At 41.0% G+C, this 22,307-nt stretch overlaps 1 protein-coding gene across 1 annotated transcript in view; it reads right to left on the bottom strand.

Annotated features, from left to right (window-relative positions):
• Positions 1-22,307, bottom strand: part of RASSF6 (Ras association domain family member 6) — a 48,788-nt gene that overhangs the window by 23,235 nt on the left and 3,246 nt on the right. The window contains exon 2 of the mRNA XM_007086973.3: positions 14,331-14,429. Within this exon, the coding sequence (XP_007087035.2) occupies positions 14,331-14,429 (99 nt within the window). The remainder of the gene's footprint in view (positions 1-14,330; positions 14,430-22,307) is intronic.

Here is a 22,307-nt window from a genome sequence, read left to right as displayed (position 1 = left end):
TTGATCTAAAGGTCTGCCTTCTCCCAACATTCCTATCCTGCTTTCTTATCTCTGCTCCTTAGTCACCATCTAACCTTACACGTATTTTACTTATTTGTCTTATATTCGGTCTCTCTCACCGGACCGCAGCTCCATGAGAATAGGTGTGCTTGTATATTTTGCTTGCACTACGTTCCATGTGCCTGGAAGAGTGTTTGGCACATAGTAAGAACCCTATGAACACTGGTTGAAATGATCATAGAAATTCTTATTCCTAAAAATGGAAACATGCCAAATAAAGGGGGAAAAACATCTTTACATAAATAGTTTTATGGGGGATGGGGTGGGAAACCTCATTAAATTTCCAAATATATCATTTGTTAAAATTCCTTCAATCTTCAATATCTGTTTCCCTCCCATAAGAATATTGGCTCCATGAGGGCAGCAATTTTGGTCTATTTTATTCATTACTGTCTTCCCAGTGCTAGAACAGAGACTTGATCAGAGTAGGCTCTTATTCAATAAAGATTTATTAAATGCTGAACGACAGAATTCATGTATATTGATTTTTATGCTTGATATCATGTAGACATACTCTTTCCATCTGACTTTGCAATTTTATTTTATTAAAAAAATTTTTTTTAATGCTTATTTATTTTGAGAGAGAGTGTGAGCAGGGGAGGGGCAGACAGAGAGGGAGACACAGAATCCGAATCAGGCTCCAGGCTCTGACAGCCCCCAACGGGGGGGCTCGAACTCACGAACAAGGAGATCATGACCTGAGCCAAAGTTGGACACTCAACCAACTGAGCCGCCTAGGCGCCCCTCACTTTGTAACTTTAATACACAGATTTTCAAGGTTCAATACACTTCAGTTGCCACATTAAAAAAAAAAAAAAAGTTCTACAGAATTCCTCCACGCTATGGTTCCATTTCCAACTGAGTTACTTTAGAATTTCAATGTTAATGAATATTTCTGTTCTAAATATCATTGCACACACAAGGGATTCGTTCCCTTGGAGTCATTACTGTGGGATATCTCCTAAAAATTATTGTACTGGTGAGGAGCATGAACACTTTTTATAGCTCTCATTATTGAGTGCTAGGGCAGCATGTAGAAATTTCTGGTTCACTTGAGATGCAATTCCTGATATGCTGAGCTGTGAGGGTTGTTATTAAGGCAAATGAATTTTTATATAATCTTATTCCCTCAGCTTCTGTTTCTGATAAAATTGCATAATAGGATATGGTACAAATATCCTTCAAAGTATTTACCTAAGAATCATGTATAATTAGAAAGATATTCTCAGGGAACAAGCCACTTGGAAAATGTTTCTGTACCTGAGCAGAACCTGACTAAATCTTCCTCTACAGAAATAAGTCTCCAGATGACCCAGAGAGTCAGCAAACTGTGGTCCTAGCTTGTCTGTTTTTATAAATAAAGTTTTATTATAATGTAGTCACGCTGATTTGCTTGCTTCTTGTCTGTGGCTGCATTCCTGCTATAAATGCAGAGTTGAATAGTTGTGACAGAAACCATATGACCCACAAAGCCTAAAATATTTATTATCTGGCCCTTTACAGAGAGGGTCAGCCAACCTCCACCCCTCCCCAACTATAACATAGGCTGTTGCTGAACACCACAGAAGTCATCCATATTTTTCTTACCATAGGCAGGATCATTCTGACCGAATATTAATGAGACTTTGAAGGATTCTGGGATAAAGTGAAGAATTAGACAAAAAAAACAAACAAACACAAAACCTCACAAGTTATGTAAACAACTATAGCAAAAGTGAATACATTGCAAATATTAAAGCACCATTACATTTGATTTGTATATCCCTTCCCAGAGGAACTTTTGAAGATGATTTTTTTGCTCATCTGATGGAACAGTGGGTCTAATAGAACGCTGGTAGTAATGAAACCCAGCCTGCAACATTGTGATCTTATGCGTTGGCACTGAAGGCACAAGGGCTTAAGAAGTTATTGTCAAGTCGATCACCTGTATCTGCAGACTGATTCAAACTGTGTCTTCCAACAGTGAACGGTCATTCTCTCATACAGTCATATAGTCACCGTGTGAGCTCCATCGAGGGCTTTCATTCATATTCTGAGGATGGGTGAGAGTTTCAAGGATAGATGCTTCCTACAGTGAACTTCGGAAGGGAGGGATTAAACATGAAGCGTGTGAGGAGCTTACCAGGCAAAAATACCTTTCACAAGGACATGTAGCTATTTCCATAGTTTTTGTGGAGGAAGCTCAGAGTGCCGGGATTCTAAGGGTAGAACATGTAAATGGGGAGTGGTGAGAATTGAATAGCTGAAGAAGCAGGCAGGAACCTCGTGAGCCATTTTAAGAAGTTTAACATTCGCCCTGCCAGCAGGGGGCAGCTACGGAAGGTTCTAGGCAAAAGAAAGACATGATGATAAGGGCCACTAGGGAACTTACAGAAGCCAGATTTCAGGACAAGATGGAAACAGAAAGATGTTTGGGACTATTGGCAAACAGTACTGGGGTAGAGGTGCATGAGCAAGGCTGTGTTCTATGGAAATGGGGTCAAGTGTCCCGCATGTACAGAAGGGTCTGAAGTCTAGATGGGACCTATACATGATTTAGGACATCTAATCACTAAAGCGCTATCTAGGCAGTCCCTAGTCAGGAAAGGGGACAGGGATTTAATACACTCTGTGCCTTGTCAATGGTAATTATAATAGACTTTTCTGGGTCCATTTACATGTCACATATGGACCTTCCTTCCCCCATCAAAAAAGGAAACAGGCATCTGTGTACCTTTTCCTCTCAGCTGCCAAAAAAGCTCCCCACCCAGCCTAGATCAGACCACTTAACAACTATTCAGCTGCCCTAACAAAGCTATAAAATGGGTGACAAGAAATAGATTCCACATGTAATCTTCTCAGTTTACAATTCTGTGATATTTAGAAGTCACAGAGATACCCAAGAAACAAACATCGAATAGCCTATACAGTTTATGTTTGATACCTAAAACAATGACTTTCTGAGAGCTTGGTTTTTTGGAACATGAAATACCGCATCATAATATATAACAAGGTGTGTGTGTGTTGTTTTTTTTTTTTTAATTTTTTTTAACGTTTATTTATTTTTTTGAGACAGAGAGAGACAGAGCATGAATGGGGGAGGGTCAGAGAGAGGGAGACGCAGAATCTGAAACAGGCTCCAGGCTCTGAGCTGTCAGCACAGAGCCCGACGCGGGGCTCGAACTCCCGGACCGTGAGATCATGACCTGAGCCGAAGTCAGACGCTTAACCGACTGAGCCATCCAGGCGCCCCAAGGTGTGTGTTTTTTTTAAACCACACAGTAAATAATATGGATTAGTGTTTTTACAAAACTGAGGAATGGCAAACTTCCGTATAAACTGGACTTCCAACCTACATGAAGACATAGGATCATAAGCTTCCCAAGACGGAAGCTGGCACCGTGTGCTGGCTGGGCAGAAATCACATCTTGATAGTTGCTGGTGGACACCCAGAATTATTCACTGCAGCTCGTGAAGAGTGTCAGGCAGGAGAGACTTGATACAGGGGTGACAGGTGCAGGGAACAATGCATAGGAGGGCCCCAGGCTCCTGTTCCTTTAAGGCTCCCAGGTTGGTTTTATGAGCAATAGTGGATCCAGAACTCACTGTAAAATGCTTAGGTGAACTTTGTACTTTGTGGCCCAAACTGCAGCTGCTCAGCAGATGGGAATTACCCACATAGTGACATCTGCCATGAATAATGGACTTTGCAAGAAATGAGCTCCTCAATCTTATCATGCTACTGAGCTGGCCGGAAGAAACCATTTTTATTTGATCTTATAAAAGTGTAATATTCATGGACGTGGGACAGCATGATGGATGGAACGGAGTTACGCCCTGCATCCATAGACAGAATGGATGTCAAATATTAGTGGCAATAGAATTCTCTCTCTAGTTTCAGTAATGATTTGCAATGTAATTAAGTGGATATTCGATCCCTTTCCTGGCAACCAAAAACCCTGGCCCCCTCTTTGCTAAGTGATTCTGACTATTTGGACCCGATAAAGGCAAATGAGAAACACTGTTGTACAGTGTAACCCAACACAAACTTCAGAGGCTACACATGACACAAACTAAACCAGAGAAAAATACAACCCAACTCAGCCACCAAAGGCATATTTGGCCACGGCTGAGCTTCCTGACTTTGTGTTACTTCTGCCTCCTGGAGACTTGTTGAAAAGTGTCCAGGCTCCAAATCCGGCCGACCCTGAACTGCATTGTGACAGCAGTATTAGAAACAACATCCTGCTGTGCATATTTCCATGTTTAAGGACAGGAGCCTAAATCATTTGAAAGAATATCTTCAAAGAGTTGAAAAATTTAGGCAGAATAAAAATGCTAACTTGCTGCCTTAAACATTTAGTTTTCCCCATAACACACATGGATTTTGTTCATAATGTTAAATTCTAGCAATGAGATCAACAATTTCATGTTAGGTTACAAAACTGAATTTAAAACTTAATATGTTTTTAATAAAATAGTTATGAATTAAGCATGGAAAGGTAACAAATTGACCATTTTTCTGGGAAAAAAAGATTGTGACTTATTTTATGGGTCATAGTTCTGTATAGTTTCCAAACTTCATATAATAAGTGCATAATGCATTTATAATGTTGTCATAATTTTACTTCTAACAAAAATATAAAATAGGGGCACCTGGGTGACTCAGTTTGTTAAGCGTCCAACTTCGGCTCAGGTTATGATCTCAGGGGTTGTGAGTTCGAGCCCCGTGTCGGGCTCTGTGCTGACAGCTCAGAGCTTGGATCCTGCTTCAGATTCTGTTTCCCTCTCTCTCTCTGCCCCTCCCCCTGCTTGTACTCTGTCTCTCTCTCAAAAAATAAATAAACATTAAAAAAATTTTATATATATATATACATATATATATATGTATATGTGTATATATATATATATTATAATATAAGCTCCTGTATGTTTTTGGAAAGGTGGAACCAGGAAATAGGAGGACAACAGAAAAGAATAAATGGAGACTTATCATTAAGCCCTATGCCAAGACAACCCATCATTCCATGTTACTGATATCTGCATGATGTCTGCAAGCAGAAGCAGAATTCTCTTAACCCGCTTTATCCTTCATTACTGTCAACTTGAATCCTGGAATTCAAATCGCAAACTTCTGCAACTGTTCTATAAGCGGCTACAGCTCTGGGTCTTTTTTTGCCTTTAGCCTCAGCTCCTGGCTCAATGAAGAAAGAAGACTACCTTTCCACCTTTGCATAGAGACCTTCCTCAGCTGGCAAAGTAGGTTATTCACATTTCCATTGCAAATGAAGGGATTGGATTCCACAGTTTGAAAAGAGAGAAGTTGGGAAGAGGAAGGAGGGCTGTTTTGATTTGACTGCAGGAAAAATGCAAACCCTAAGTGATCAGGGACCTCTGAATTTGTCTGCCTCTCCCGGCTTCCTTTGAGGAGGCTGCTCTTTTTGAAAAGGAAGGGCTCCTAACATTTTTAGTAATTCTGCTAAAATATCAGTAATTGTTGCTGGCGGTCAGGATGATGGTGCCCCTGACTTGTTTGCTTTGTTCTCCCAAACAGTTCTATCCTTAGACCTAACTCCCTCTTCAGAGCTGACAACCCACAATAAAAAGGGCTTGGGAGTTTCATGAGCTCCACTAGTAATCTAATCAATACGATAGTACAGCCAGACCTGCCTCTCCTCCACCACACTCCCCCTCACTGCTTTTGGCCATATTGTGACTTTTGTATTTTCTGGGCATTCATCTTTTCTTGATAACGCCTGTAAAAAATGGCCCTGGAGCCATTAGTGGATAGACGCGTCAGTTTCTCTCGGGTCCTCAACCCCTAGAACTCAGCTAAGGGCAAAAGGGTTAAAGATTAAGGAGTAATTTCATGGTATTAAAAAGAAACTGGAAGTGATGGCTAGTTGGTAGATAACAAAACAAAGAAAAATGCCCAAAGTGTTTTCTTGAGGATGAAAACTCTACCCTTGAAGACAGGGGCTTTAGCTACTCAGAACAATGCCACTGGGCATTGATAAGACATAAAAGAGGGGATAAGAAGGGAGAGGCAAAGGACTGTGCCATTTGTTCAAATACCGGTGCTTCTGAAGGAAACAGGAATGTGCTCCAGATCTGATAGCGGATTTTTGAGAGAATCCTTTCATAAGAGTAAATCTCAGTATTTGATATATTAACACACTGGCGTGTTTTCCAACAGCCTCAGACGAGTGAAGATACTTATCTATTCCCTTTTCCTCTATGGTTTGGCTTCCAAAGATTTTTATGAAAAAGATTTTAAAAAAATTCACAACCTACTATATTCTAGTTGGCAGCTGCGAGGAGCTGCCTCCGTGTCAGACCTTGTTCTCTGCTGTCACTTGCAGCAGCTGAACCCTTATGGGCAGCCCGAGCAGTTTGTGGACAGGGAGGAAAGAATGAGGGAAGTCTGTGTGCTGTCTTCTTTGGCCGGAAACACAGAGAAATATGGCCTCTGGTTCACAGCCCTAACACTACTCACAGATCAGGACTGATGCTTCTATTTCTATTCCAAACCGAAGTAAGGACTTGAAACCACCTCCACTTTGATGAAACAGTCTGTTTTCTTGCTCTGGCTGAGTGTTTTGTCTTTTAAAAAAATGTTTATTATTTATTTTCAGAGACAGAGCGAAGAGGAGGGGCAGAGAGAGAGAATCTCAAGCAGGCTCTGCACTGTCAGCACAGAGCCTGACGTTGGGCTCAATCCCACGAACCTCGAGATCATGACTTGAGCCAAAAATCAAGAGTCAGATGCTCCTCCGACTGAGCTACCCAGATGCCCCTTGCTGTAGCTGAGTGTTTGGAGAGAACAGGTACTGATTTATGTATAGTGGTAGCGCTTTGAACCAGAGACCATATTTACCTGTTTCCTTGCTTTCTCAGTCCCTGAGCCTGCCACATTCCTCAGTTCTGTCCCCCTTTCCATCTCAAAGCCAGCAATGACCATGGAGTCATTCTCACCAGCCCCACTCTGACACAGACTCCCCTCACAGAGCCTCCTTCCTGTCTCATCTCTAAAGACCCTGGGGATCACATTGGGCCCATCTGAATAATCTCTCTATTTTAGGGTCAGCAGATTGGCAGCCTTAATTCCCTTTTGCCATGCAACTGTAAAATATTCACAGGTTCAGGGGAGTAGAATGTAGCCATCTCTGGGAGGCCATTAATATGCCTGTCACAGGATTTAAGAGTGGCTCCTCTCATATCATCTGAACACATAGGAGGCATCTTGTTAGAAATTAAAATCTGTATTTTAACCAAGATACCCAGGAAATCTGCATATATATTAAACTCAAGAGGAGCGCTGATGTAATCAGTTTGCCCTTAGATATGAAACAGTATTTAAGGGTAGCACATGTCAAAACACTGAGCTCCTAATTTAGTTCTTTGAAGTTTAGTTCCCATAGGAATGCATCATCAGCAAGAATTTGAGGGATTACTATATAATAGATGATGTAATAGATGCTAGCGATACGGCAAAGTATACAGTGAATGAGACCCCCTGCACTGATGGGACTTACATTCTGAGGGGGAGGAAGACAGAGGAAAACAAAAGAGCAAAATACACTAATTTTGGGGGCATCTGGGTGGCTTAGTTGGTTGAGCGTCCAACTCTGGCTCAGGTTGTGATCTCACGGTCTGTGAGTTTGAGCCCTGCTTCGCGCTCTGTGCCGACAGCTCAGAGCCTGGAGCCTGTTTCGGATTCTGTGTCTCCCTCTCTCTCTCTGACCCTCCCCCACTCATGCTCTGTCTCTCTCTGTCTCAAAAAAATAAATAAATGTTAAAAAAAATTTTTTTTAAAGAAATACACTAATTTTACATAGGGATAAATGCTCTGAGAACAATAAAACAGGGTCATGTGACGGAGTGCACAGTGGAGGACATGTCAGCAAGGGTGATCAGGAGGCCCGCCATATTAAGCTGAAATCTCAATAATGGGAAAGAGCCAACCATGTGAAGAGTCAAGGAGACTGTCCCAAGCAAGAGATGCAATGCCCTGTATACAAGACTAAGCTTGGCATGTTTGAAGGAGAGAAAGAAGGGAAGAGTGGTTTCAGATGAGGTTCTAAAGGTCCTCCAGGCCAGATCTCTAGGGACAGGGAATGGAAGCAGGAAGCTGCTGCAGTTGTCCAGGCAAGAAATAATGGTGGCTTGGACTAGGTGGTGAGAATTGTTTGGATTCTGGAGGTGGAGCCAATTAGATTTGCTGTGGGGCTGGGTATAGAGATGAGGGAATGGCACAGTTGGGTTGGTATGTAGCTTATATTGGGGTCTTACTCCCCATGAGTTAAACTTTCATTTCGTTTTTTTTTTTTTTTTTTTCTAATCCAAGTCTTATACATTTTTGTAAGCCAGTTGAAAAGTAAACACAAGTGTGCCACACAACTCTGGTCATTACTGGAGCACACACAGGCTGGCTGTACAATAACACCCTTCATGTATGAACAGCTGGAGGCTTGTGTGCTTGTTGAGGATGACGACCTTGGCTCCACAGTCTGATGCCCCTTGTTCCCTAGGGATGAGGAAATGATCTATCTACTCTGTTAATTCATTAACAGCCTCTTGGACCATTAGGATTGTTAACAGAGTGCCTGAAACACAGCAGGTGGCCAGTGATCCTCGGGGCCAAGCACATGAGCATGAGCTGAAGACAGGAGCTCTCCTGACACACAGGCTCTTACCTCGCTCTTCTATGACGCTGCCATGACTTTGACCACTGATTCTCCTTACGTTTAAAACAATACAGGGGCACCTGGGTGGCTCAGTCGGTTAAGCGTCCAGCTTTGGCCCAGGTCATGATCTCGTGGTTCATGAGTTCGAGCCCCGCATTGGTCTCTGTGCTGACAGCTCAGAGCCTGGAGCCTGTTTCAGATTCTGTGTCTCCTTCTCTGTCTGCCCCTCACCTGCTCACACTCTGTGTCTGTCTGTCTGTCTCTCTCTCTCTCTCAAAAATAAAGAAAACATTTTAAAAAATTAAATAAAAATTTATATTAAGGGACCTCCTTGTTTTTCCTCTGGGCGTCCTCCATATACTCCACACTCTATACAGAGCATAGAGAACATAACATAGCATTTGCTGTGCTTAACATCTTTAAACGTCTTCCCATTGCTCTTGGGATAAAAACTACAAATCTTTATCACAGCAGGGGAGGTCCTGCTACGTCTCTTTAGCCTACTTTGAAGAGATGCATTTCCCTGTGTCTTGTACCTCACCCACACTGGGTCCCCTTCACTTGCTGGAACCCTGAGCTCTCTCTGGCCATAAGGACTTCAGGCAGACTCCCTATGTCAGGAATGCTCTCCTGCTCACTTCCTTAAACTCCTTAGCTTCCTCCTTGGTCAGATATCGGGAGCCCCACCCCACCACCCCCGCCACTGTTTAGGCTAGTTCCTTATTCTCTAAAGGATCCCTTTCCTTCTGAACATCTGCGTCAGTTTGTTATCGATCAGGCCTTTAGACCTGTAGTTCTCAAAGTGTGATTCCCAGACCAGTAACATGGGCACCACCCAGGAACTTCGACATGGGAATGCTCACGCCAACCCAGACCCACTGAGTCACAAGCTGGGAGTGGGTCCCTCAATCTTTAGTGTAGCAAGCCCTCCAGATCATTCTAGTGAAGGCTCAAATCGGAGATCCGTAGCTCCAAGCAGCTCTTGTCTTTTTTTGCTCAAAATTCCATACCTCAGTTTCTAGCACAACTTCTGGCTTGTGGTATGTTCCCAATAATTATTTGTTGAGGGAATAAAATATAGAAAATTAAACTCTGACCTATTTTTAGAGGGGGAAAAAAAACCTTTTACCAGTGCCACCACTTAACATATTCAGAAATTCAAGTAAATTCCATAAGTTAATATATTTCTAGTCTTTGAATTTTGATTTTATCAGATGCCTATTGAAATATTTTCAGTGTATCTTAGACAGATGGATGATCTGACCAAAGTGATAAAATAGGTAAATGTGGAATAAGTAAATTGGGTTGGGAATAACAGTCACATTAATATGCTTCGTGATGGTCAATGCTCATTGAAAAATATCTGATCTAAGGAAAGCTTTAAAAAATGAACTTTTTGGGGCGCCTGGGTGGCTTGGTCGGTTAAGCATCCAACTTCGGCTCAGGTCATGATCTCACAGTCCGTGAGTTCGAGCCCGCGTGGGGCTCTGTGCTGACAGCTCAGAGCCTGGAGCCTGTTTCGGATTCTGTGTCTCCCTCTCTCTCTGCCCCTCCCCTGTTCATGCTCTGCCTCTCTCTGTCTCAAAAATAAATAAACGTTAAAAAAAATTTAAAAAAATGAACTTTTTTCACATATCTGGGGGACATTATTCACCTTTTTTTTTTGACATAGTAACTAATGTCATTAGTATATCCAATTTTTCATTATGAACATTTCTGTTATTTTCATTAGGTTATCAAACCTCATAGTGGAAATGTTAAAATAAATTTTAAAAAATGATCTCCATGTAGAAAAAATTTCTCATTTTTAAAGGAGATGGTCCCAACCATGTCTTGAACTTTTTGTCCCTGACTTATTTTATTTAAAAAAAATGTTTATTTATTTTTGAGAGAGAGAGAGAGCATGAGCAGGGGAGGGGAGAGAGAGAGGGAGACACAGAATCCGAAGCAGGCTTCAGGCTCTGAGCTGTCAGCACAGAGCCCCACGTGGGGCTCAAACTCAGATACTGTGATATCATGACCTGAGCCGAAGTTGGACGCTCAATCGACTGAGCCACCCAGACGCCCCCCTGACCTATTTTAAAATCCTGGTTCCTTAAAACAAATGTCAGGGAGGGCTCTCTTATCCTTTATTAAAGACAAGAGTTAAGAGTTAAGTGGCTGACCTTGGCTCAGGTCATAATCTCATAGTTTGTGAGTTTGAGCCCCGCATTGGGCTCTGTGTTGACGGCTCAGAGCCTGGAGCCTGCTTCGGATTCTGTGTCTCCCTCTCTCTCTGCCCCTCACCCACTTGCTCTCTCTCGCTCTCAAAAATAATAAGTAAACGTTAAAAAGTTAAAAAAAGACAAGAGTCCAGTGGCCTTCAGGAGAGGGGTGTCCTCTTTATAAACCCACCTGCAGGGCACGCTGAGGCACGCAGTGTTTGATCCAGTTTCCTTGATTAGAGAAGACCCTGGCCATGGAAACTGGGCAAACATTGCCCTCTAGCTCTACTGGCCAGGTAGAAGCTGCCTGTGGAACATTGGCTCTTTGTGCTGAATTTGTGCTCAGAGGTGCAGGTGGCTGGTTCCTTTGTTTCAGCAAAGGGTGCCCGGCCAACATGCTTGGAAAGAGACACCGTGTAGAATAATGCACTTTCTGCTAAAATTTATTACATCATGCTCATTAAAATTATTTACTAAGGACAGGAATGCACACATGGCTTGTGGGCTGTGGGTAGCGCTGCAGCCCACAGGAGTGTGCATTGGGCTCCCTGAGGAGGAGACAAAGACAAAGGAATCCAGAGAATCAAATCTGATCTGCATTCTAAAACCGGATTTGAACTTTTTTCAAGTACTCTGGTTGGCATTTACTCACCTCTCAAGTGCCCTGATTTCAGCTTAGCACCTGAAAGTACTTTGAAAGCAACCATATATATATATTTTTTGAAACTCTGCTCACTTAGAATATTTACCATGTGAAGCAGCGGACCAGTGATGACCCCAGGCAATGAAAACGGCAGCTGGAAACTTAGTCATCGGAGCGTGAAGCTGACTTATGCCAACGCCATTTACCCAGGGAAGCTTCTAAACTCAGAGAATCCTCATTCAGCAGTAAGACCTAAATGTTCCATTGCTGCTATGCTATTAATGTCACAACCTCTTATTTTATCGATCAAATGTAGCTCTCATGCAATGTGCTGAGGCCAAAATCTCCATTGAGTCGATTCTATTTCCCTATTCGTTTCCATTATTTTCACATGTTTTTGTGCAGGAAAATAAAAATCCCTAATAAGTTTGTAATTTCTGCCTTGTTCGCTGGAACAAAGCCTAGCGCAGAGCGGGAGCGGAATGATTACTCATCCAGTGACTAAATGAATGGAGGTGTCTGTCAGATTTGTGACATGTTGGATATCCTGGGTGGTCGGTGGTATTAATTTCTGACAAGTGTTTTGTACAGATTTCCCCGGGCTCTGGGATTTTGTTTATTTCAGGAGGTCAGAAGTTCTCGAACTTTAATCCTTTCCTCCTCTGAGCAGTGGTTCTTACACTTCAGTATGCATCAGAACTATCTGATTAACTGTCAAGGGGAGCCCGGGAGCCTGCATTGTCAACAACTGTCTGATTGGGAGGTGGGCGGCCTGTGGACCACATTTTGAGAAGTGCTATCTTCAAGTCTGGCGTTTGTGTAAATGTAATAAAATTTGACTGGAGTTCCAGCTGATATGTAGACACCAGGGCCTGAAAGGGGTGCTGGGCTACAAAATATAAACTGTCAGTCCTCAATTTGGCCAATTTAAAATATGACATAAAATAAGGGTCTTCAGAATTGCAGACCTTTCCTTGGAAATATTCCCCCCCACCCCCACCCAAAAAAAAGTGGTTTCATTCTCTTCCATCAAAATATCTTAGAATCTGATTTTTTTTTTAATTTTTTTTTCAACGTTTTTTATTTATTTTTGGGACAGAGAGAGACAGAGCGTGAACAGGGGAGGGGCAGAGAGAGAGGGAGACACAGAATCGGAAACAGGCTCCAGGCTCCGAGCCATCAGCCCAGAGCCTGACGCAGGGCTCGAACTCACGGACCGCGAGATCGTGACCTGGCTGAAGTCGGACGCTTAACCGACTGCGCCACCCAGGCGCCCCTGATTTTTTTTTTTTAACCTCCACTACTGATACCTTGGCCCAAGGCACCATCATCCCTCCCCTGAACTTTCAGCTCCTTGATAATTTCTCTGCTTCCAATCTTATGCCCTCTTCGGCCACACTGATCCAGTCACCCAAGTGCTCAATATCCTTCAATGGCTTCCCATCGGTGGGAAAGATGAAGTCTCACAACGGCCTATGAGATCCTGCGTGCTCTGGCCCATGACGTCAGGAGCCTTCGCTTCTGCTGTTCCTCCCACTTCGTTTACCCCAGCCTGGCTTCCTCCATCCATATAGGCATGCACCTGCCTCAGAGCTTGGTCTTGGCTGTCCCCTTTGCTCCCAGCCAGATACCTACACAACTGGCTTGCTCATCTCCTCCAGGCTTTTCCTCTAATGCTACCTTCTCACCGAGGTTTCCCTGGACATCATATATGAAATCATAACCCCCAGCTGTCCACCTCCAGCACTCATTATTCCCTTTCCCGCTTTATTTTATTCTTCCTACCTTTCAGTGTCTCATAATATATATATTGTTACTCATTTATCTTACACAGCAACTGTATCCCCCTTTGAGGAGGCCACCCCACAAGGCTAAAGGTTTTGTTTGAGCCATTGCTGAATGCTCAGGGTCCAGAATACCTGTCTTTGGGAAGCAGTTAATACATACTTGAGGAATGAATAGATGAATCCACCGTCTTTTACTTCACACCTTCTTCCCACCTCTTATATTTCATGTTTATCCTCCGTTCTGACTTTAATTCCATTGTTGACCATGTTTGTTCTCTCTGCTTTCCTGTGGCCCCATCCAGCATCAATTTATACCCACCACCTCCTATCATTTGTTTGGCTTTGTTTCTCTTCCCAGTGAGACATGGGTCATGTTTCAGGGCCAATTGTGCGTGTGCGTGTGTGTGTGTGTGTGTGTGTGTTTTTTCCCCGTCTTTTTTTCTCATCTGCTTTTGCTCCAACTCAGCCAGTTCAGTGCTCAGCTTTACTCTTAGAGTTTTCAAATTCCTGCTCAGTTATTCCCAAACCAATATAAGATGCTATTTGCTGTGTATAAGAAAACCACTGTGGATGTTCTATATATTGCATAACCTAACATCAAGAGGGACACAGTGAAAATGAAGTGTGTCCTAAGGAGTAAGGGAGGGAGAGAAGAGGATGGGAAGGCCTGTTTTGAGCCCCTGGACCAATTCTTTGGATATCCAATTTATGAGGAGACTTAGATCCGTTAGTTAAGGCTGCTCCTGAGAATTCTGCCAACTATAGTGAAATTAGACCACTATTTATAAAATATGAGTGATTGTTCCATGAAAGGTTATGGGTTAGCAGTCTTTAGGACTAGTACTCACTGTCTGCACTGTTGATTCATATTGATTTTGTGGTTCATTCATCATGCTTAGAATGACAAAGTCCTGGGGCTTAATCCACCAATGACTGCTGAGTAGGATAACACATACAGGCATATAATTACCTGGTAATGAATGTCCTCTCATTGATGAAGATCCAGGAAGAGCACTGGTGAGCCATCATATTCAACTTTTCTCCTTTTTTGAGATCATCTGAGGATACCCTAAGACGTGAGGATAACATTAATGGTATACTCCTGTGATGCATTCATAAATTAGTTTCTGACTTAAATTGAAATGTTTTGCTTTGTCCCCGGCGAGTAAAAGTATTTGGGACAAGTTTTTAAGTAGTGTTTCTTCTACGGGCATGAGGGTTGGGAAGGGAAGGAAAGAGAAAGATTTTTTTTTTTTTTTTTTTTTTTTTTTTTACCATGTGCCACAGATCTTATACTCTGTCTGTGAGCCACTTTCCAGATGTTATCTTACTCAATCCTCAGACCGTCCCAGCAGGGTGTGGATGTTATTACCTCTATTTCCAACACTTGGTAAGTAGTGGGACACATAATTTGAAACAAAGTCTGAATCTTGAAGGCCTCTAATTTTTTTTCTTTTCACCAACATTGTTTTTGCATTTTGGAAAGGTTATACAAATTCCAATCTTTGATTTTCTATTAGTTGGCCCATTCCAAGATTCTTTTCAAAGATATATTTTTTTTTCTAAGAGAATTACTATTGAGGATAAGTGAGATGCCCTCCAAAATTTCAATTGTTAGAAAGTAGGTTCAGTTCAGCGTTTTAACTATAACACATTTTGAGTGAATTTCTAAATGGCATCCTGTAAACCACCTTTTCATGACTTTTCACAAAGTGACTTGCTTGACAGCAAGTAATAATGTCTTGTTTTCTCTGCTCTTGCCCCTACTTGACCTTTATAAGTTTTAAGATGTTTAGGTGTTTTCCTGTTTTTGTTATCCATATGTGCTTCCAAGAAAAATCCATTTTATCTCTCATGATATAGTTCTCATTTGAAATTGAAAATTATATTCTTCATGTTCTTAGGGAAAATAGTAAAGGAAGAAGAACGTATAATTTAATTTTAACAATCTCTGAATAAAGATGATAAAGAGGGCATATGAAGAAATACTAGATGGGCCAGAAGTATATAACTTCACTTCCAGTCTTCCCCTTGGTAATCAACTTGAGAGACTGACAACTATGGAATGGAGAGATAGGGAGAGAGAAAGGCCAACAGGATAGAGAGATATTTCTAAGAAAGCACAATACAAACCGCAATGTTGGCCCGTGTTAAATGCAAATGATTTGCAAATTTGTAAGTGAAACCCCGGGTCAAAATTGTGCTGATGATCACTTTACAGTTGATGGCTGTATTAGCTATGCTCCTGGTAATGAATGTATCCGGTATGGTTAAATTTGGCATAACTCCTGTCAGGAATTCTACTTCTGAATTTTTAGTATTTGATTTGGAACGCACTCTAAGGATTTTTTTCATTTTTCGATTTATCCACAGTTCTGGTACTACCAGGTTTTAGTGATTCAAAAGTTATGTTCCTGCTCGCTCTATAAATGCACAGGTGTGCTTGGGGTGTTTGAAACTGCTGTTTTTTTTTGTTCAGATCTTACTTTTATTGAGAAGTATAAAAAAGAAAAAAAAAAGAAGCTGCATGAGGAACTTTGACTGTCTGGAATAATAGTTTCTGAAGCCTTGCTGGTTTTACAGTTTCTAGTAAAATTTCCAGAAATTTATGAAAAAAAATTTAGATGTCTTGCTCTTATTACATTTTCAAGGAAATTTCCAGAAACTTGTGGAAAAAAATTTTCAGTTTTAAAGTTCTGCTTACTTGACAGCTCAGTGTTATTCTCTTTAAGAAGATACTAAAGTCCCAAAGGCTTCTATAATCCCCCTGCCCCACCAAAAGCATTTTATAATCATTGAAATTATTTTGGCAACATGGGAAGACAAGATAGTTAAAGTAGAAAAGAAATCCTGGATCAATGTTTGGAGATGTGCAGAAAAGAGGAAAATGTACCAAGTAAACTAAAAAACTACAGAATCAGTGGTCCAAGGCAAGGAAGGATTGGCCAGTTTGGTAAGTCTGTTTTTGGAGTATTTCTAGAATGAGTTCTCTCCTATATGGTTCTGCGCAAGGGAATACATTTCTTCTATTACAGCCACTCAACCCAAATTGACTGAACTGTGCCCCAGTCCTGCAAACACAATTTTAAGTTTCCAGGCATCTAAAATCAAGCTCTGACTCGCAAGTGTTGATTAAGTGTGATGTAACATCCTTCAAGTTTCCTTCAGGCTTTGGAAACCGTGGTCAGATGTGAATAACATCCTCCTTTATGTCTTCATCTAAATGGCATTCGGGTGTGACCAGAGATTTTAAATATAATGTTTTCCAGTCATCCATTTTGCAGAAATTACATATTTAATTACTATTGCTTCAAGCCTATAGAATCATAGGGGATATAGCCAGGATAAAAGGCTAGGCTAGAGAGAAAAGTTCAATTTTTATTAAAAAAAAAAAAAAAAAAAGAGGGGTAGGGACTTCCTCCTTTTACTTCCAAATTAGCTTAATTTGGTTGGAGTAAGGTGTTTGGAAGGTATTTCATATCATCTTTCTCCAGGATAATAGCAATCCTCCCACCCACTGCCCAAAACAAAGAAAAAAGAAAAAAAGAAAAGAAAAGAAAAGAAGAAAAAAAAAAGGAAAGCTATGTTCACAAATTCCCTGATGCATTATAGCACATTATTTGAAAATATATAATCTATTTGAAAGCTGTGAGCACATCTCACTGGGAACATTGTAATAGTCTCTAAGCTGAACGCCTGACTAATTCCCCTTTATGTTTTTACTATCTGGACCATCACATCATCTTCTTGTTCACAAACTTTCCTGGGATTTCATTCTTAGCAAATACAGTCCAGGTCTCCTAACCTGACATTCAGGTTTTCTGCAATTCCACCAAACCATCTACTCTTCTAAACTTAAAATTGAAGATTTTCTCAAATACCAGGCCTACTGGTCCAATGGCTCTCAAGCCATTGAGTCTCTTGTCACCAGTTAGTTACCTCACACGAGAGGGCCCTCATCACCACAGGTTGATGTTCAGATTTTTGCTTCTTCCTAGTCTCTGCTCAAGTGGGACTTATCAAGTCTCTCCATAGTCTCTTATCTGCACTGCTCTGATGCCATTTTCTGCTTTTCACCTTGTATCATTGCTCTTGATTTATACCTTTTTTACTCCTATCTTCTTGCTGAAAGAACAGTGTTCCTCTAGTTGGGGATGTCATCTTCTTTGACAGCTCATCATTGGAAGGGGGTCTCTTGGAGGACTTGTGATGGAAGGGACAGAAGCTTAGCCATCAGGCAAATCAACTCTGTAAGTCAGAAGTTACATGGGTATTTTAGGCTGCCTTGCGAGAAAGATACAGCACGTTCCAGGAGCCCAACAGATCCCAGTTACTCATTCATAGGATTTGGTCTGGGCTGTTTTGTTATATAGCCCTTGCTCTTGCTTCTAAAACCTGAGTTTTGCCTCTAGATGCTATCATTTGAATCACCCACAAAAAAGGTTATTGTTGCTCCCTACTGAGAATCCCCTAGTGGTAACCTCATCGTCCAAACACTGTCTTCTCCTAGATATCTATTATTTACCATTTATTCTTTTAATTTACCCCTCCCTGCACCTCTCCTCCCATGTTCCAATGGCCTATGTCTTGACAAATGGTTCATTTTCTCTCTGAGCAGCATTTGACAAGGTTGATTGTTTCCTGCTTTTGAACTCCCCGCCCCCTTTTTTTTTCTTGAGGCTTTTGAGACAAAGCAGCAACCACAACAACCTTGCCTTGTTTCTTTGCTATTTCACGGGACTCCACATTTTAGTCTCCTGTCCAGACTCCTCTGCACAATCACAGAATGCTGGTTAGTTCTACTAACCTATCCTCTCCCGTGTCCTCTTCTCTGTCTACACTTTCTTCCAGATAATCGAATCCATCTCTAACCCAACTTCCCTTCTGAGCTCCAGACCCATGTCACTACCTACTTAATCTGTGCTTGGAAGTCTAGAAGATATCTCCATACAAATGGCCCAGACAGGACCATGGACTTTCTTCAGTCTCCAGAATTCCCTCCCTGACAATTCTTTCCCATCTACCCAATTTGGCACCATAACTAAGACTCAGTTTTATCTTTTCCTCTTTCATTAGAACGAGATTCTAATTCAAAAGTAAATCCTACTAATTGTACCTCCAACATATCTATCACCTGAACTCAAAAGCTTCTATTTCCAATGCTACCACCCTGAGTCAAGCCATCATCATCATCACCACCTTAACTCCTGAATTTCTGCATCAGCCTCATGGCTAGTTTCCCAGCATCCACCAGTGACTAGTCTTCCATTCTCCACACAGAAGCTAGGATGATAATTTTATTTATTGTATTTATTTCTTATTTATTTTTATTTTATTTATTCTTTTTAAAGACTGAAATAAATCTCATCATCTGATGATTAAAAACTTGCAATGACTTCCAAGAATGAGATAGAATAAAATATAGCTTCCTTATGATTACGCACAGCATCCCATCAATCTCTTCAGTATTCATTCCCTTCATTACTTTCCTCATTGATTACCTTTTGTCTACATTGGCCTTTTTGCTGATTTTCCATCACTCCCTAAGCTCATTCCCGTCTTGGGGATTTATACTTGCTACTCCTCCTACTTAGAACACCCTGCTCTTAGACTTCCACATCTGTTTTCCATCATGCTGATCGTGGGCCAAGTTTATCTCTTCATTCAGAGGCTTTCCCTAAGCAATTCTCAGTCAGCCACTACCACATGATTTCCATTTAGGTATGTAACAGTAATTGAAAGGATCTTATTTATTTACTTATCTGTCTTCCCCAACCACAACATGAACTTCTTTGGATCAGGGCTTTTTGTATTTATCTGTATACACCCAGCTCTTAGAATTTTGCCTGGAACATGCAAGGAATTCAATTCATATTTGCTGAGTGACTGACTAAATGTAGAATTGCAGATATGGCCTGATTAATTGGTATTTGTAAATCTTTCTTGACCTCATAGTTAACATGATAGCTTTGCTGAGATTAGAAGTTGGGTATATATTGAACTGAAGAATCACCAGTGGAAGTTTCTTACAATCACAAAGTGACATTGACAGTGATGGGCTGAAAATCACTGCAGGAACTTCCTGGTTGGCTTCCTATTTGTATTTATACGAAAATAGCTAAGGTGTCATTAAAGATACCAAACAATTGCTGTGGAATTATATTGTCAAACTGGTGAGCTATGCTAAAGCCAATCAGAAGATTTCAGGTGTGATTAAAGGATTTCAAAAGCACTTACATTATTCTCTGACCTTAGGAAGGAAGACAATTAAATGGAATTTATGGGGGAAAAAAACAGGATAAAATTTTTTGTTCATTGGCAATATATGCTAATTAAATAGGAATCATATTGGCCATATCTGAATCTAAAAATTGGCTCAACAAAATATACAAACAGTCTAGATACCCGAAAGGTAAAAGTCTCATTTTATTATTAATTGCCAAGGTGAGAAATAGATCTGTGAATTCAAACAGTTTCCCCTCTCCAATCCCATTAACTATGACTCATAGCAATTTAAAACCTGGTAGGACATTTGTGAATATCTCCTAAATTATAGAGACTGGGTAGATTTAAGGATCTGAGCTACTTATCTCAAAAATCTTAAGAGCAAGATAAGAGAGGTCATGATTAGCAGAGATGAGGATTTATGAAAAAAGGAAAAATGATAATTCTAGAAGCTTAGAGGTCTCATGTTGGACATTCACAATTTGCTTGGTAAGGCATAATAAACTATGCCTTGAGGAGGAAGGTAGTTGTTACAAATCTATGTACTTTACTGGGAGAGTGAATCACACAAGCTATCTGGTCCTCGGGCCAGAGTTTATTGACTTTGTGTATGAAATAAGATTATTATTGAATAAGTTTGGTTACTTATTTTTTCATTTTGTCCAGATAGGATGGAGCTCACGAGACAGGAAATTAGGTCAGCAATCAAGTCCTGGAGAAATAAACAGTCCTGGAAATACTAGATGGGTCTAAGATCAGATGGGCCTAGGTGGCTCGACAGGGAAGGGCAGAGACTGAGAAAGCAAAGCAAAGCAGACAAGCAAGGTCTAAGCAAGCAGACAAGATCAGGAGCCTGAGAAGGCAGGATCAGACAGCACCAGCTCACAGGCCACAGTGAGACCTGGGAGCATCAGAGAGCACCTGTGCTTTGCCTCCACCTGCTCTGTATCCTGCCTGTATCCTGCCTGTACCCCGCCAAGACGTGTGCTTGCCTGGATTGGCCAGGTACCAGAAGGAGGCCAGAGGATGGGAGGTGAATCCCAGCCCCAATGAACTCAAATGGGCCAGTCACTTAAAGTACCTTCCTGTGGCCTATCGTGGATTAAATGGCCACTTATTTAACAAGTGGAAAATTTGATTCACTCCTTTGTATAGTAAACAAATGTTTCAGGAGTTCCCTCTCTGGGCTTGCCCCTGTGCTAGGCACAGGAAGCGTAGCCTACATCTGTGTCCGTAGCCCCTTATTCCTGGGATCACTGGTGCATGAGGTGCCGAACAGTCAGAATTTTACAATGAACTAAAAGAATATAGGTGCTAACTTCCCAACATTCCCCAGCCAAAGGATATTTTTCCTGCCTCTGAAATTACACAGCAAAATATCTGCAGCTTTCTAATTACTTACTGCTTTCTCTAACTAAATTTTACTTTAGTTAATTTGACTATTCCTTTAGAACAAGATTATGGATTATTCGTTTTTGTACCTTCTAGAGTGAGTGTATATATGCAAGTATGTAGGTAAAAACATATATAAAAGAATGAATATATGCAATATATAGGGAGACATATTAAAATATTAACTATAAAGCTGTAAGCTATGAAATCATGAATGATAATTATTTTCTTTTTGATTTCATATGTTCTTTCTAAATCATATACAAGGAACATGTCTCACATAACACACACCATACAAGTTACTAAGAAAAACAAAGAATGGAAAGTAACACATTGGAATAGCAAATGTGTATTTAAATTATGAAGTAAGATTATATGCAGGGCAGTAAACATGAAGGTTTTTTTTTTTTTTTTTTAATCATTGTTTTGGCCGGAAAAAGCAATGGAAAGTTACAAATATGTATTCAGTTCCAAAATAAAGTTTTTTCTCTAAACTCTGACCAGGAACCTTAAAGTTCAGAAGAACAGATCTATATACAATTATATGACTTCAAGGAAATGAGAAAAAAAATCTATAATTCTATCCATTATCCAGTTCTTAGTAAAACAGTACAAGAATCCAGAGAAGTGTGGTTTCTGGGAAATATCCGGCTCTATCTTTCTAAAGAATTTGCCTCATTTGCAAAGATGGCAAAAGTGAGAAGCTGGCATATAAAAACTATCACTTTATTAAGTGATATTTATTACAGTTAAGAAATGCTTGTTTTGAGATGCATAACAATGTATCATAATGCTTGAATATAAGACGGGACTCAACAGGGTATGGATAAAAAACACCCAGGCTTCTATGTGAATATACCATTCCTGTCAGTCCCAGTGGAATCTCATTTGAAATGCCAACCTTTAATATTCTATTCCATATTGACAGGACATTAATGCACTGGCTTGACTGTCCCCAGAGCTCCCTCAAGGCACAGGAACTGTAACAGAAGCACATGGGTTTTCAGCCACTTCAGGACTCAAGGCATCTTGCCACCACTCAGTCTGGAAGGCAGCTGCTCAGTCTGCCAAAGGCATGTTCTGGAACTGCTGCTGTGGTACCACTCAAGGATTCTCTGCTTCATCTAGTTTCCAAGAGAAAATTCTAAGCTTGACTTCACAGGGACGGTGAATCATTGTTCTTGTTCTTATTTGTATGTTGGCTGCAGAGTGAGCACTTTCTACTCTTGAACCCCGTTTACTGGGCTCTGGGATGGTGACGGGGAAGTGGTCCTTTAGGTGATTAAGATTACACTGTCATCACTTAAAAGGGAGACATCGTCACGTTCCA

The sequence above is a fragment of the Panthera tigris genome, chromosome B1, assembly GCF_018350195.1.
Source record: "Panthera tigris isolate Pti1 chromosome B1, P.tigris_Pti1_mat1.1, whole genome shotgun sequence".
Classification (NCBI taxonomy): Eukaryota; Metazoa; Chordata; class Mammalia; order Carnivora; family Felidae; genus Panthera; species Panthera tigris.
The sequence above is the reverse complement of the archived record's forward strand: the minus strand, read 5'-3'. Positions and strand labels throughout refer to the sequence as shown.